The 18,258-nt window shown below is 41.6% G+C and overlaps 1 protein-coding gene across 22 annotated transcripts in view; it reads left to right on the plus strand.

Moving 5' to 3' along the window:
• Positions 1-18,258, plus strand: part of LOC110531736 (receptor-type tyrosine-protein phosphatase delta) — a 614,032-nt gene that overhangs the window by 486,987 nt on the left and 108,787 nt on the right. For all 22 annotated transcript variants that reach the window (XM_090183809.1, XM_090183811.1, XM_090183808.1 and 19 more), the window contains 2 exons: positions 10,474-10,619; positions 15,524-15,665. In XM_090183809.1, coding sequence (XP_090039935.1) covers positions 10,474-10,619; positions 15,524-15,665 — 288 coding nt within the window. The remainder of the gene's footprint in view (positions 1-10,473; positions 10,620-15,523; positions 15,666-18,258) is intronic.

The raw sequence follows: 18,258 nt of genomic DNA on the forward strand, positions 1-18,258 counted from the left end.
AGTACTGCCGAATGAAAGACGCCAGACTATTATCTACTCTTTCTCTGAAGCGGTTGTATCTTTTGTACAGAGTGCCCCTAGAGCCCCAGAACTCAGACCTCACATAGCAGTCCCACAGAGCATGAGTAATGCAGCCTGTCTATGGCTAAGAAAAGTCCTATTGAATGTGTATGGGGTTGAAGGGGTGGAGGGGTTGGGATGAGTGCTGGTGGTTCATGTTTGGGTCGTGTCATATGATTTGGACTTAACCTATCAACTCCTAAAATATAATACAGTTCTTGTATTTCTTATAATGTTGTTACGTTGTCCCCTTGCATTTGTTACTGAACTAATTTCACGTGTTGTAATTCTCTGTGCTATACTTGAGAGCACGTAAGCAGTTGAGAGGCTCGTATTATTAACTTCCTTAGGTATTGACGGAAGAGCGGTCTCCTCAACAGTACTGTACTAAACATCCACAGTGAATAAATGCACTATTCCGGATCCAGTAATTAACCGTCATTCGGGGGCATATCCCTTTTCAAGTAATCACTAATTGCAATAAGAATTTCAGTTCCATTTTAGGCGAGATAACCGATGAGCATGCAATGCAAATCAGTGAGCGTTTCTAATTAAGCCTTGCTTCCTCCCTCTCGCCTGGCCCTTTGTGAGCACACACAATGTTGTTTCTCCGTCAGCAACGAAAAGGCCGTTTGTTTCATCACTAATGTGCAGATGTAAAGCTGTTTTGTGTTGCTCAAAAAATGCTTAACAGTTAGGAATGCCATGTGTGTTGTGTTTAGGGCGTTTGATGGTTGAGAATACTTTGCACCTCTGAACGTAATTTGTAAATTGAGTGCGCACCGATTTCACATGTAGAATTGCATAAAAAATATCGGCAGTCAGAACGATTAGCATACAAAACGCTAGATCCATATGAGTATGAGCCTTTATGTAAATGTTTTCCTCCTTTGTCAAAGTATGTGTGTGTGTGTGTGTGTGTGTGTGTGTGTGTGTGTGTGTGTGTGTGTGTGTGTGTGTGTGTGTGTGTGTGTGTGTGTGTGTGTGTGTGTGTGTGTGTGTGTGTGTGTGTGTGTGTGTGTGTGTGTGTGTGTGTGTGTGTTAGCTGTCCCCTCTTTTTTCTAGGAAAGGGATTTATAAAATAGGATCATCGTTTTCATCATAAACAATGCAGAGAGAAGCTAGAGCTCCTGCAGATGCACACTCACTAACATGACTTTGCACATGTATAGTAGTCTCTCTTGCCTGCATATTGCTCTTTGGACATTTATCTCAGAAGGTTTCCTAACCAAATGACCCGGCCAAGAAAATGTCTTGCCTCTAACTTGGGCCCAGAGTTTGTTCCCAGTCTGTTCACGTGGTCAGGATTAACTCCTGTTCCTTTTGATGACCTAATATCCAAGATGCATTATCTCTGATGCTTTAATTAGTTCCTTAGCAGTAAGAAAAAGGGATTTGTCCAAATCGCTAGCCTTCCTGCCATGTTCAAACACCACCAGCCTCTTGCCGCCATTACACCGCTTCCCTCCTCTTTCTTCCTGGCCAATCCGATTTTGTTCGACTGGGCAAAACTACGATAAGTCATCAATATTTCTGAACTGATACGGCGTGTCTTAAAGACATCAAACGAGGTTAATGACGTCTTTAAACGTTCCTTTTCTTCCCTCGTATGTCCAAACGGAGCGGGTCTTTGTCAGAATGCCACCCAAATTGTTAGGATTAATTATAGCTCATGTTCCCTCTAAGCTGCACGCAGCTTCCCTGGGACTGCCGCACAGAAGAAATATCAGCCTGTGCAGAGAATCACGAGATTGAACCACGCTCAACTTTCTAGAGTTTTCCCTGTTTGTTAACACTACCAATGTTTCCCTTTCCTGTGGGAATTGTGATCGAATCAACCCAATATTAGCCACTTTCAATGCAACATACCGAAACAAATCGAACTATGAAAAACTTAGTATGCAAAACTAACTATGCATATTTTGTTGTAGGCAAAACGCATCTGAGTAGGATTCTATTGCATTGACTGGCAAGACTCAGGCCCGTACTCTACACAGACTAGTGCACCATAACCAATCAGAGCTGCAGTAGGCCTATATGCATATAGACCATTGCCATATATGGATCTCTGCCATTCACTTTGAACTGGGCTGTTTTTACAGCATGAGCGGTCATGCGCTTGTTTTGAGATCAATGCAAGAGCTATATGTAGCAACATGTGTTCATATCCTTTGCTAGTTAGTGAGTTATTAGGACCGTTATTGATCATTTGTAGTCATCAATGGGGGAGTGATTGCTTCTTACAAGAGCACAAAACGTGTGCATTTTTTTGTCTTAAAGGGGCATTTTGAGACAGGCTTGAATTAGCTAAGCAGACAATAGGCAGAGGGTAGCATCATTTGCCTGATTCTCAGTAGTAATGGTATGGGAATAATAATGCATTTTCTTTTGTAAATTAGTTTCTTGCATCCAACAACACAACAACATTTTCAGTTGACCTCATGGAATCTAGGCCTACATTGAACATCACACATTGGCTGCTGCTATAGGCTAAACGCTATCTATTTCCATGTTAAAATGATAAGAGATGCATTTTCTCCATTGTTCTTGATAGTAGGCCACTCTGGTATGCCTACATTATGATTAAATAGCCCCAGTAGCCTACTTGACCACTGTTAAAACTAACTTAAAACGTGTACAGCCTCAGTGTTCACAGTAAATGTGCTCCGGAAATTGCACAGAAGTTTCGCAACATTCAGGTTTGTAACTCAGTAGATCTGAAATTTAGAGGGAACATTGATTATAGCCTTCCCCTTTCCTCACCTCACTTTCGCTCTACGCACCCACCAAGGGCAAAATTCAGACACTGAAATGGGCCCTTTCACGCAAATGAAATTGAATATGTAACTCAGTATAATTTTTTAAATGGTGCGGTCCTGAACCGGGTGTCTAGTGTGGAAAAGAGGTCTGAACAGAAATGTGGGTTTATTAATGCACCCTTCTCGACCTCTTAATTCATACTCTTAAATGGTCTGGCAGTTAGAACACTACCTGTGGCGAAGGCTCAATAGCTTTGCCATTACGAGTGTTGAAGCTCCGCTTTCAGATAATTTTGAAGAGAATGTCTCAGGGCTATGTTTGTCTGGACACTAAGCCAATTTCAAACAAACGGCAATGAATGGAGACTTTTAGCACAACCCCCCCCCCCCCCCCCAAAATAAAACAGAAGCACTCCCTGAGGAGAATTTGGCAAAAAATATAATGATTTCTTTCTTTCCACGAAGCTTTGAATATCCATTTTGAACTGATATACTTTCTTCCAAATCAAATCAGTTTAAAACCAGACTGACTTCCGGATGATTCCTATAGTTTTGCCAAAATGACGTCCCTGTTGCATGCCGCCTCTGCAATTTCTATAGAAAGGATAGTTAAAAGGCAGTCCTAAATCACACAGCCCTAATACAATAATAAAGCAAAAGAATGGGGACTTCTTGCCAACTCCTCTCAAAGCACTAATACCGGGGTCTCCATTGAGCTAATAAGCATTGAGAAAGCAACGTATGATTTCTGTGCAGCAGCTGCCACTACAACAACGTTGGCCATATTTCGGGTTAATCTCCCATAATGCTCCACATCATCCCAACTTTTGATCCCTCTATGACCTCATTGGCGGATCAGACTATTACTTCATGTGAACTAGCTGGGGGAGGAGTGGTTAAAATGGATGTGACCAAATTATGTTAATGAGGTCTGGTGGAAACCTGTATAGATTAGAATAAAACCTTTACTACCTGCAATGTTTTATGTGTCTGCCCCCTTTGAGACATTAAGGCAATGACATAAAAAAACATCACATTTAGCAGTACGAGGAATAAAGCTCACAAAAAGGCTACAGAGGAGGTGGTGAAGATCCTGCCATAGATCACCTGCTCTGTTAAAAATGTTCTCACGCCCCCCCTTTAAGATCCAGCATTAAAAACCCACTGCTAGTCGGGAGTCTCTCTGCTACACCCCCGGACACAGTGTTCCTAAGAGGAGTACAGGCTTTTCAGTCACCAAATTATTAATACTGTGTCTACCCTGGTTAAATTGAAAAAGGGAGCAGGGGGATGCTTTGAAGCGTGGCTTTTTTTTTCATTCAACTTAGTGAATACGTACAAGGTTATATAATGGCCCGCAGCAGAGTGGAATGGCGGTAGCATGGGCACAACACCACTAATGTTTTAGCTTGCACCGGGCTTTACACTTTTCATTTGTTTGTGGGCGACAGCTTAGCAGCGGATTAGCAGAGCTAGCCTCAATAATTTAGGTTGATTTAAGGGGAGCCCAGCGAAGAAGCTACCGAGGCACCTTTCCAAAGTGGTGACAGGGGATAGCGAGGTGTGAGATTGTTCGGTTTTTGTTGCCATCATCCCCTCCTATAATATTCTGACCATAGATTGACAAGGACCAAATTTGTTTTTGTTTTTAACTCTAAAGCAATTTTTTCCCATTGTTGTACCCATTGGCCATAAGCTCTTAAGTAGGGATTTTTTTTTTTTTTTTAGACACCCAAATGGCATTAGTAACAGATTTTATGACAGCACACTATTTGATGTCACCCTCGTCTTGACTGATACTTTCTAAACAAAGATGCAGTGCAGTCTCTACGTATTGCACAGTTATGGGGTGGCAGGGTAGCCTAGTGGTTAGAGTGTTAGACTAGTAACCTGAAGGTTGCAAGTTCAAACTCCCGAGCTGACAAGGTACAAATCTGTCGTTCTACCCCTGAACAGGCAGTTAACCCACTGTTCCTTAACTGACTTGCCTAGTTAAATAAAGGTTAAAAAAATAATTTTAAAAAATCCCTTTGGTTTCTATTGTGCCCCCTCTACATCTAAATGTACATTTTGACAATAGCCAGTAGCAAAGGCACCCCCGCGTCAACGTCTGCCTCTCTCCTGAGATCTCCCTTTTCGTTCAATGAGCATAACAACAGATGTTTAAACATGTTTAAAAAGTGACAGGAGTAGTTATAAGACACTGGATCTGACACAGTATGTTCTGCTCCCCCCTTACTCCCCAATGGTAAAGGTTAGGGTAATCTGATCCTAGATCTGTGGTGATCTTCCTCAATACCTGCGTCAACATATCCCCGTCAACAAATCCCCACAAAAAGCTGTTGTGCGTCACAGCCAGACTTGAATAGGGGTTTGATCATGATATCTGGCGCCCTTGTCTGTGAAAACACCATTTCTTCCATGTCACGCCTCAATCATTCCCCATTGTGAGATGACTTTTCCCCTCCCTCTCACCTCCATTGCGAATCCCCATTCGTGTCATCATAGTCCATCACAGCCCACGCAGGGAGAGGCGTTGAGCCGTAATAGATGGCCCCTCGAGCAAACAGCCCAACAGCATATCAATTACCCATCCAGCCCTGTTCAGCCAGACGCCACAATGCAACCACTCCCCAGCCCAGCAGACAATAAGATACTGTACAACGCATATATTACGCCATCTTTTCTGTCACTTACAAATTGTGTGCTGTAGTCCCGGCAGCACACCTATGTGTGTGTGTGTGTGTGTGTGTGTGTGTGTGTGTGTGTTTGGTGATTTCCTAGTCGCCTTTGACAATGGAGAGCCATCTGCCAGCCTGTTGTTGTTGTGCCCTTTTCATTGCAGGCAACATGTCTCATGTCACTTCTCTATAAACCCTTCAGGTTCATTTGTTCAGTTTCAGTACTGCTGATGATCTCTCACACACACACACACACACACACACACACACACACACACACACACACACACAGCAGAAGTGATTCAGTCGCTCCTAGTATTATTGCAGCTGTGTGGCCCCTAATGACCACTGAAGTGATCAAATAAAAGGAAAACAGTTGTTCGGCACAGGGACAGATGGAGTCATACCTCATATCCCATCTTGCTTCTCAGGCTGAGGTGGTATGTCTCACGGCCTGCCTTGGTAGACTCAGCAGCTGACTGGCGAACTTAAGCTATTAAAACCCTAACATTGCATTTTTACATAAAAGAGGACAGATGCAAAATGAACATGTGTAATGGTCATAACCATGATCATGATGATAATGATGTTATCATTTTAATCCTCTTAGGATTTCACCTCCACTTCTGAGAGTGATGACTTCTTCTTTATGGTGCAATTGCTTTCATGTGTTGTAGTGATGGGGGAAAATTGATACAGTTACATATCGCTTTATTATTTTGGACGATGTCATATCGATACGTTGTAAAAAAAAATATTTGTGAAAAATATATTTCTATTTTTGCTAGGTAGTGTTGCTAGCGCTAGTCGGCTATACATGCGCCAAAACTCAGATATTTTTCATCCTATAGCTTAGTTCTCCATCTTCTTTTTAAATAGTGAGCCGATATGTTTTCCGCACTTTATTTCCCTGACTGATCATGTAAATTTTGAATTTTCTCATGCTCTCTCTTCTCTCTGCAGCAGACATGTAGTGAGCAATATGTTTGGAACATCAAATTGCAATAAAATCACAGTATTAAATCACAATACATATAGAATCAGGAGAATTGCAATACAAATTGTATCCTAAGTATTGTAACAATATCGTATCATGAGGTCCCTGGCAATTCCCAACCCTAATGTGTTGTGTGTCCATTGGGCCATGCATGTACATGTACAATACATTTATTCCTTGTAAAATAGGGGTTTTCCTTGGACAGATCAACAATAAATCAACCGATTCATTTTGTGGAATTGGATGTTTAATTAAACAATATCCCCAGATAACGTGGGTACGAGGTGCTGATCATGAGCATAGTTAAAAAGGTAGGGATTTACAGTTCTTAAAACTACCCTTCTCTGACTCTTGTGACAATGGAAATGTAAAACGAACTATATCATATAGTGTGAAATTCCATCAACTGTCAATTTCTCATGGCTGTCCACACATGCCATGGTCGGACAAAGAAACCGCTGTTCCTATCTCCTATTCTCACTGTCCTCCCCTGCATGTTTTACATTTCTGTCCCTTATTGCCTTTACACTTGACTAGTTGTGCTGAATCGCGAGCACCAATTAGGGCTTAGAAAACCCTCGCATGGCCAATCAGATCCTTGCCAGAGCTCTTATCAAGAACGGTTCTCATTTACGCGGGATACAAGCCCCAATGCCAAGTGGGTGGTTTTCCAGGGATAAAAAAATGTGAAATAGCAATATGTTCTCCACACACTGTTAGACAAGTCTGTGTGGTCATGGCTATTATGTGAGATAGTTATTCAAAAGTTGTTTTATTCTAGAACAAGGGTTATAAAATCTTCCTCCAGCCCTCCTCCTGGACAGTCTACTGTCTGTACAGCCTTTTGTTCCAATATTGTTCTAGTATACCTATTTCCCACCACCAGATGCTCATTAGTACCTTGATTAGCTCAACTTGCTTAGCCAATAGCTATCCAGAAGGATGTTTGGCCACACCTGTTCTGGAACATTCTGAGTTGGGGGGAGGGGGGGCAGAGCTGGTTAGAGCTTCTCTTCTCTTTTTTGTGAGGCGAGCTCAGTCCAATTTCAGTGTTAACGTTAGCATGCCAGCTGCAAAGACCCATGTTGAGCATCAATCATCGCCTGCCTTCTGTTTCTCTATAATGTTTGGAAAAAGTTGGGCTCAGTCATTAGAGACAAAATGGGGGTCAAGGGGCCACGAGATGTATGTCTCGTAAAACAGCACATACACTTAATGCACTGTGTGTTATGAAACAGCTTGCCTAGACGGATGTGGGTAGGAGCGTTGAATTATATATATATACAGTAAATACAGTATATTTAATATGACCGTCTCACAGTGACCTTTTGTGTCACTAACGTTGAGGATACTAGTAACTCATGTTCATACACAACAAGAGAGGAAAATAGTTACTGTGCAATTTTGTAGAGTGGGCTAAACTTATGTAGCTTAGACAACTTTGCAACTGTTTCTCTTGCCAATGATTGCTAAATGGCATGATTCACTACTAATATTGTGCAACTATAGGAAGCACCAGCAAAGTAATGTGACAACAAATAAATAACTTGTTATCCAATCTTATCCCCAATAACAAACATACAGTACCTTTAAAAATGAATTTAAAGAGTTTCATTCCAAAACACTAGATATCAATTTTCAGAAATATTGGTCAATTAGCTTTTATTTTGTAAAGAAATTATGAAAACGATTGGTGTGATTTTTCACTATCTTATAGGCATGGGGTTGGTCAATGATAGACATGTATTTGTTTAAAATCTATCACTTGATGGTTTCATTTCAGAGACAAATAATCATGTTTTTTTGCTAAATGTAGTACTGCTAGGTTTTACACAGTCAAATGTAACAAAAAATACATTTGAATAAAGAACTGTACAAATGATACATTTATAAATATATATATAATAATAATGATGACTTACAGTTAGTGCATTCATCTTAAGATAGCTAGGTGAGACAACCACATATCACAGTGAAATATACTGTAGACAAACATTCCTTTCCAGCTAAACAATGGATATATGTATCGTTCAAACATTCAGCAGACATGTCATCCAACATATGTCAGGTAGTGCCACACCTCTTGACTTTTTCCACATTTTGTTGTGTTACAAAGTGAGGTTAAAATGGTTTTAATTGTCATATTTTGTAGAAGATATACACAGAATACTCTGTAATGTCAAAGTGGACAACTATTTTCAGGTCTTGCCATAGATTTTCAAGCAGATTTAAGCCAAAACTGAAACTCGGCCAGTCAGGAACATTCACTGTCTTCTTGGTAAGAAACTCAAGTGTAGATTTGGCCTTGCGTTATACGTTATTTTCCTGCTGAAAGGGCTTACTCTGTGAACTTATTTTTAGATTCAAACATTGAATATCCCTTTGAGCATGACAAAGTTATTGTTATTATTGACACTTCTGATGATGTATCTATACACCCAGTCACTACAAAGATACAGGCATCCTTCATAACTCAGTTGCCAGAGAGGAAGGAAATCGCTCAGGGATTTCACCATGAGGTCAATGGTGACTTTAAAAACTTTATGTAACTTTAAAAAGTTACATTGTTTAATGCCTGTGACAGGGGAAATCTGAGGATGGATCAACAACATTGTAGTTACTCCACAATACTAACCTAATGGACAGAGTGAAAGAAGGAAGCCTGTACAGAACATGCATCCTGTTTGCAACAAGGCACTAAAGTAATACTGCAAAGAATGTGGCAAAGCAATTCACTTTTTGTCCTGAATATAAAATGTTATGTTCAATCCAATACAAGACATTACTGAGTACCACTCTCCATATTTTCAAGTATCATTTTATGAGTATGCTTGTAATTGTTAAGGACTGGGGAGTTTTTCAAATGGAGCTAAGCACAGGCCAAATCCTAGAGGAAAACCTGGTTCAGTCTGCTTTCCACCAGACACTGGGAGATCAATTCACCTTTCAGTGGGATAATAACCTAAAACGCAAGGCAAAATCTACACTGGAGTTGCTTACCAAGAAGATAGTGAATGTTCCTCATGGGCTGAGTTAGACTTTTGAATTAAATTGGCTTGGAAATCTATGGCAAGACCTGAAAACAGTTGTCTAGCAATGATCCATAACCGATTTGACAGAGCTTGAAGAATTTTGAAAAGAATCTTGAGCAAATGATGCACAGTCCAGGTGTGGAATGCTCTTAGAGACTTAACCAGAAGGACTCACAGCTGTAATCGCTGCCAAAGGTGGTTCTAACATTTAGTGTCTATATGGTATTGTACTCTAAATTGATGACTTGATTTACAACACCTGCCATAATATGGACATGGTCATTTACCAAATAGGGCTGTCTTCTGTATAACACCCATATCTTGTCATAGCAAAACTGATTGGCTCAAACACATTTAAGAAGGAAAGAAATTCCACAAATTTACCTTTAACACCTGTTCATTGAAATTCATTCCATGTGACTACCTCATGAAGCTGGTTGAGAGAATGCCAAGAGTGTGCAAAGCTGTCATCAAGGCAAAGAGTGGCTACTTTCAAGAATCTCAAATATAACATATATTTTGATTTCTATAACACTTTTTTGGTTACAACATGATTCCATTTGTGTTATTTCATAGTTTTGATGTCTTCACTATTATTCAACAATGTAGAAAATAGTAAAAAAAATAAGAAAAAACCCTGAATAATTAGGTGTGTCCAAGCTTTTGACTGGTACTGTATGTATTCCTACTTCGCATAATTTTACAAGTACCAGATCTCATGTTTCCACTCACATTGAGAAGGCAATGCAATCTCCAAACGGAGTCTGGCTTGACCTCCAAAGACAATCCTCTTAGCGATAACATGCAAGTGCTGAAATCTGCAACTTTGTGACTTTCAGGTCTTGGCGCATTCATAAGGAAGATAAATCGCTTGCTCTCTGCAACGATTAGCACCTTCGATAACTATTTATGTCCTCTCTCTCTCTCCCTCCCTCTCTCTCCAGCACCACCAAAGTTTTTGAGAACCCCCAATGACCAAACGGGCGTGCAAGGAGGCGTGGCATCATTCATCTGCCAAGCAACGGGAGACCCACGCCCCAAGATAGTTTGGAACAAGAAGGGGAAGAAAGTCAGCAACCAGAGATTTGAGGTATTAGGTCTATTGTTCTGATGTAAAATGCTCGACAAAACGGGAATGCTCAACAGTGCTTTTGGTACCCCCATCCCCCCCTCCCGTCCCTCTCCAAACCCCTAACGCATAATCCATCCCCCCGATCTCCCAAATCACACGCCCGCCTTTGCCACCACGCATGAGCAGGCTTTAATAATCATGCTGGCCCAGCCATCTAACATGCATGAGATTTAATGAGCAAGTACACCGCGATCTGGGACATATTTGTAATTAAAGAAATACAGAAAGAATGATGGGGAGTGAAAGAAAGAAAAGGGGGAAGAAATGGTGTGACCCAGATACCTATATTAACATCATGCTGCATTTAGCTGCTTATGCTAAACGAGGGAGATGTATCTCTGTAGTTCAAAGGTCTTTTGCTTCGTGGCATCTTTATCTAAATGCATGTCCCCCTCGCTGTTTTGTTTGGCTGCAAGCTTTGATTTGTCCTTCTCTTCAATCGCCATGACAAATAACACACCTTCTTCGAACACTGATAAGATTTCTATACATTTCTGTGTCATTCCCTTTCGGAGTGTATCATAGTGTGATATGAACAAACACCTTCCTCTCTCCTTGCCATACTACTACTCAGCAGTAATGGGTTATCTGGATTTGGAGAGTCTTTGGCGTCTCACAGGTCGGGCAGGAATGGAATCTTATCAGAGTTCATCACATTTGTGCCGCTGCACGTACTGAATGCTAATGCACTAGCTCGCTAACTCACCCATCGCCGCTGCGAGGCTTGCTTGCCACGCCCTTATTCCCCCACTCACTCACGCGGCCGGCTCCTCATCCCTAACAAAGCCCATTTCCCTTTACAGAAACACTGAGACTTTCTCAACCCAATTTTCTTTCTCTTTGAGTTTGAAATGGGAAAGGGAGCACTTTTACTTACCATCATCACGCGCTCTTGCAATGATTGCCCGAATGTGCCCTTGTCGCTTGGCCACTGAACCCGTCAAGGTGTTTTGTTCAACTAACACATGAAATGATATGCTCAGAACTGTACCACTGAGAGTTGAGGCCGGCCTTTCTGCGTGTGTGTTTGTGCTTGTGTGTCTGTATATGATGCAGAGGTTCTTAACAGTCAACTTCTTTTTTAAACCTACCTAAAAATGCTTAAAAATGAGTTATGATACAGGGCTTTCTAAAAACAGTGAGTATACAGCATGCAACGATAGCTGGAAAAGCTACAAAACACCCGTTTGTGAACATTTTACGTGTTGTATGTCCAAAACAATTGGTCATGTCTTTTTGTACTGCTATCACGTCATGGAGATAACAATTGTTCGTCACTGTTTATCTAACCACATTTAATTGTTTGTTATTGTTCTGTCCCATTTGAAGTATTTCAATGTTTTTAATAGTTTGTTAACTTTAAGAGTGGGGCGAACCAAAATGTACATGCAATATAAAACAGACATAAAAGTCCAAACGATTCGTTCTGGCCAATGGATACTTTCCCATTCTTAAAGTTAGTTGGCCTCTTTGATTATCCTCCCAATAATTGATATACAAGATCAGCTCATACTTTGGATCCAAAGTTGATGTCGGAGAGCTGTGAGCCATCTTTGAATTATCACGACATGGCCAAAAGGATGCGGACACCCCTTCAAATCAGTAGAATCGTCTGTTTCAGCCACACCCATTGCTGACAGGTGTACAAAATCAAGCACGCAGCCATGCAATCTCCAAAGAAAAACATTACCAGTAGAATGGCCCATACTAAAGAGCTCAATGAATTTCAACATGGCACCGTCATAGGATGCCACCTTTCCAACAAGTCAGTTAGTCAAATTTCTGCCCTGCTCGAGCTGCCCAGTCAACTGTGAGTGCTGTTATTGTGAAGTGGAAACGGCTAGGAGAAACAACGGCTCAGCTGTGAAGTGTTTGGCCACACAAGCTCACAGAACGGGACCACCAAGTGCTGAAGTGTGTAGAGCGTAAAAAACGCCTGTCCTCAGTTGCAACACTCACTACCGATTTCCAAACTGCCTGGGAAGCAACGTCAGCACAATAACTTTCCATCAGGAGCTTCATGAAATGGGTTTCCATAGCCAAGCAGCCGTACACAAGCCTAAGATCACAATGTCCAATGCCAATCGTCGGCTGGAGTGGTGTAAAGCTCGCCAACTTTGGACTCTGGAGCAGTATAAACGCGTGATGAATCACGCTTTACCATCTGGCAGTACGACAGAGCAATCTGAGTTTGCAAGGAGAACGCTACCCCCCGAATGCACAGTCCCAACTGTAAAGTTTGGTGGAGGAGGAATAATGGTCTGGGGCTGTTTTTCATGTTTCGGGCTAGGCCCCTAAGTTCCAGTGAAGGTAAATCTTAATGCTACAGCATACAATGACATTCTAGACGATTCTGTGGTTCTGGTGGCAAAAGTTTGGCGATTGCCCTTTCCTGATTACATTGTCCCTGTGCACAAAGCGAGGTCCATACAGAAATGGTTTGTCAAGATCGGTGTGGAAGAATTTGACTGGCCTGCAAAGAGTCTTGACCTCAACCCCATCGAACACCTTTTGGATGACTTGAAAAAGTGATGGCTAGCCAGGCTTAATCACTCAACATCAGTGCCCTACCTCACTAATGCTCATGTGGCTGAATGGAAGTGTCCATATACTTACTTTTGGCCATGTGGTGTATATTATATTTAATCTTCCAGTACATCGCTAGATAATAATAAGATGCATATAACTAATAATGGCTCTCTGAACACAACTGATCTGGTAATAACTATACCAATGGATAGTCAATCATAAGCACAAACAACAGTCTAAGGCCATGACTAGCCATGCAAAACTTTGATGAATAGTCACAATGATGACATTATTATCCACAGTTGAAGTCGGAAGTTTAAATACACTTAGGTTGGAGTCATTAAAACTTGTTTTTCAACCACTCCCCAAACTATAGTTTTGGCAAGTCGGTTAGGATGTCTACTTTGTGCATGACACAAGTCACTTTTCCAACAATTGTTTACAGACAGATTATTTCACTTATAATTCACTGTATCACAATTCCAGTGTGTCAGAAGTTTACATACACTAAATTGACTGTGCCTATAAACAGCTTGGAAAATTCCAGAAAATTATGTCATGGCATTAGAAGCTTCTGATAGGCTAATTGACATAATTTGAGTCAATTGGAGGTGTACCTGTGGATGTATTTCAAGGCCTGCCTTCAAACTTAGTGCCTCTTTGCTTGACATCATGGGAAAATCCAAATAAATCAGCCAAGACCTCAGAAAAAAAATTGTAGACCTCCACAAGTCTGGTTCATCCTTAGTAGCAATTTCCAAACGCCTGAAGGTACCACGTTCATCTGTACAAACAATAGTATGCAAGTATAAACACCATGGGACCACACAGCTGTCATACTGCTCAGGAAGGAGACGTTCTGTCTCCTAGAGATTAACGTACTTTGGTGCGAAAAGTGCAAATCAATTCCAGAACAACAGCAAAGGCCCTTGTGAAGATGCTGGAGGAAACAGGTACAAAAGGTATCTATATCCACAGGAAAATGAGTCCTATATCAACATAACCTGAAAGGCCGCTCAGCAAGGAAGAAGCTACTGCTCCAAATCCGCCATAAAAAAAGCCAGACTACGCTTTTCAATTGAAAATCGGGAAAAATATCATACTTTTTGGAGAAATGTCCTCTGGTCTGATGAAACAAAAATGGCCATAATGACCATCGTTATGTTTGGAGGAAAAAGGGGGATGCTTGCAAGCCGAAGAACACCATCCCAACCGTGAAACACGGGGGTGGCAGCATCATGTTGTGGGGGTGCTTTGCTGCAGCAGGGACTGGTGCACTTCACAAAATAGATGGCATTATGAGGCAGGAAAATTCTGTGGATATATTGAAGCAACATCTCAAGACATCATCAGTCAGGAAGTTAAAGCTTGGTCGCAAATAGGTCTTCCAAATGGACAATGACCCCAAGCATGCTTCCAATGTTGTGGCAAAATCGCTTAAGGACAGCAAAGTCAAGGTATTGGAGTGGCCGTCACAAAGCTCTGACCTCAATCTTATAGAAAATGTGTGGGCAGAACTAAAAAAGCGTGTGCGTGCAAGGAGGCCTACAAACCTGACTCAGTTACACCAGCTCTGTCACGAAGAATGGGCCAAAATTCACCCAACTTATTGTGGGAAGCTATTGGAAGGCTACCCAAAAAGTTTGACCCAAGTGTAGCGATTTAAAGGCAATGCTACCAAATACTAATGGAGTGTATGTCAACTTCTGACCCACTGGGAATGTGATGAAAGAAATAAAAGCTGAAATAAATCATTCTCTCTACTATTATTCTGACATTTCACATTCTTAATATAAAGTGGTGATCCGAACTGACCTAAGACAGGAATTTCTACGAGGATTAAATGTCAGGAATTGTGAAAAACTGAGTTTAAATGTAATTGGCTAAGGTGTATGTAAACTTTCGACTTCAACTGTACATACTACAGATGTGGTATCTCTTCCTCAAACAATCCATCCTCTCCTTGTCTCCCCCCTTCACCTGCTCTTAATTGAAAATACATGACAGGGGAAAACCAATTTGGTGGAAGCTTGCTTCAGGCTGGCTTTCACCTGGACACATCTTTCAGGAGAGGAAGTGAAGGATGGATGGTCTTTATAGACAACTGAGAAAAGAGCCAAACACTCACTCAAATAAGGAGCTGATGTTAGGGTATACTAGCAGCTTCCATTGTTTTCTGATGGGAAGCACAGTGTGTTTTGCACCATCAGTGTTGTAGGACAAATGTGTTTATACTTTTCTGCAGGAGTGGTTGGAATTGCACTGTGCAAACTTCCGTCACTGATTGTGAACAAAAAAACTCCTTTAACATATCTTGTTTCTCGCACCTGCAGGTGATTGATTTCGATGACGGCTCTGGCTCAGTGTTGAGAATTCAGCCCTTGCGTACGCCCCGAGACGAAGCCATATACGAGTGTGTTGCCTCCAACACTGTTGGAGAGCTGAGTGCTACTACGAGACTCACTGTTTTACGTGGTAGGTGCTGCTTTCTCCACAACCAAAATGCTAACTCCTCTTCCTTTAACTCTCAGTTTCTTCAACTTACCAGGTAAGCGAGACTTTCTTTGTTTCTATGTCTGGTCTGTCTGTCCTGTCTGTCTGTCCTGTTTCTTTTCTTTTTCTCACACTTTATTGTTGAATCTTAGGTTTTGCCACAGTATTCCACTCATGTTGAATTTACTGACTTAATTGGTCTTACTCCATTAGCGACTTAGCCAAATATGGATTTTCTAAATCAATTAACACATTTCTTACAGTTTCCTGACACAATAATTAAGATGCTGGTTGAGTTATGCAAAGTAGTTTTCCATTGCAGGCTCTTGGTGTTCTAATGGAATGCTGAGTGCTATTCAATTCAGATTTAATTTTACTTATCTGCTCTTGCTTTAATATTCACTTAACTGGAGAAAAAGGTATGACTCTTTGAATCAGGTTTAAAACTAGTTGCTAATTTCATCATATTGTTCATGAAATATCATACTTTAGATTTTTTTATAGTTTTACCATAACCTAAGTAAGTGAGATTCCTATATTTTATTTTATAAAAAATGTTTCAACCCTTTTTTCTCCCTAATTTCATGGTATCCAATTGGTAGTAGTTACAGACTTGTCTCATTGCTGCAACTCCCGTATAGACACGGGAGAGGCGAAGGCCGAGAGCCATGTCCTCCGAAACACAACCCAACCAAACCACACTGCTTCTTGACACAATGCCCATCCAACCCCAAAGCTAGCCGCACCAATGTGTCGGAGGAAACACTGTACACCTGGCGACTGTGTCAGCGTGCACTTTGCCCGGCCCGCCACAGGAGTCGCTAGTGCGCAATGAGACAAGGATATCCCTGCCGGCCTAACCCGGACGACACTGGGCCAATTGTGTGCCGCCCCACGAGCCTCCCGGTCACGGCCGGCTGCGACAGAGCCTGGACTAGAACCCAGAATCTCCAGCGGTCTAAGGCACTGCGATGCAGTGCCTTAGACCACTGCGCCATTCAGGAGGCGAGATTCCTATATTTTGTTGTAACTTTGTAATACTTGCAGTTGCTTGAGATACTTTGAATACTGACAACAAAAATTGGTCTCAAATCTAAAGTTATCTGCTGATACCACAGTCATAACCACTGCCACATACCATACATATAAAAAGCAAATGTTTATCTTGATTACACACATCTTATTCAAACGCAAATGCTTACTGGCCCCGGACTCAAAAATACATTGTACTTGTAGACCTATCTCTCTAAAGCAGAGACTTGTTATGCTCTGAATGGAGAATTGGCTCTAAAATCCCTTGACACTCTGAATGAGGTGTGCTCCATTATCCCCCACAATTACACAACAGCTCCCCACCTATAGAAAAGAGCCAGCTCTGTATATTCTCTCTGAAGCGCCTTGTCCTCTCTTCCTTATCACCACCACCGAGATGAACAAAAGGCCCCTGGCACGGTCCCCAAGGGCCCTTTGAAAAGGAAAGGTGGCAGATTCTCATGCAATCTCTCCCCTGTTAACGCTATGTGTCTTCACGTGTGTGTTTGTGTTTATGTATGTGTGTTTATGTATGTGTGTAGAAACACAATAACATGCACGTGCACACACACACACACACACACAAACACACACACACACACACACACACACAGACTGGCGAAGGAAATGAGTGTCACAGCATCTGCTTCACTGAACCTGTGCCTCTCAGCTCCAATGCCAAGGCATTAGCATGTATATTACCATTCCATTCCACTTTGTCCCTAGCTATACCTACCCCTCCTTGTATCCCATCACCAGTTTGAAGGTGAGCGAAACAGCATATGCCGCAGCAAAAAGCCCTTCCTGTGTTGCAATAAAGTGATGCTCTCTGGTCAAGACAGAGGAGAGTATGTCTCTCACTCACTCATGCAAAGACCCAGGCATACACACACTTTCACATCCCCATCCACACAAATCCTCAACAGACCTGCCAATTTCTACCTGAATGAGAATATTCACCAAATAGTTATTTTTCGGGGGCTTTATCCCTTTTCTCTAGAATGTGTATTATAACCAGCACAACCAGCCAAATTCAAACATTGTCAAAGTTGCAACGCAACTTATTTTGGAGGCCTCATGTCTTATTCATGTAGTCTACTGAGCTGGGGCGCAAGGGTGAACTTTTACATTAGAGGGCAGGGTGGTGGGTATAGTTTGAGGACCATGTAAGGGTAGTGTACTTTTACGAGGTTACATTTCAATGCATAATACATAACACAAAAAGCCATAGAGATACCATTTTCTTTCTGCCTTGTTCCAAAAATACTCTACGTATCTCTGACATGGTTCTGTATCTCCCTTGGAGAATACAGTATGTCTGTATTTGCACGCCAAGATTTATTTGGGAAATTCCTCTGCCAGGTTCTTTATTTGGTGTTTGATACCACCAAAAATTCCAATCTGAGTTCAATCTGTCGGCGTAGCTAGGAGCTTTCGACATTCTCTATCCCACCTTGTATACCTCTTGCCGAGATGCTACAGATGCCACACAAGGCTGCAATAGATACATAAACTAATCACCTGATGAAGACACTGCTAAGTA

The sequence above is a fragment of the Oncorhynchus mykiss genome, chromosome 9, assembly GCF_057628025.1.
Source record: "Oncorhynchus mykiss isolate SJ-2025 chromosome 9, ASM5762802v1, whole genome shotgun sequence".
NCBI lineage: Eukaryota > Metazoa > Chordata > Actinopteri > Salmoniformes > Salmonidae > Oncorhynchus > Oncorhynchus mykiss.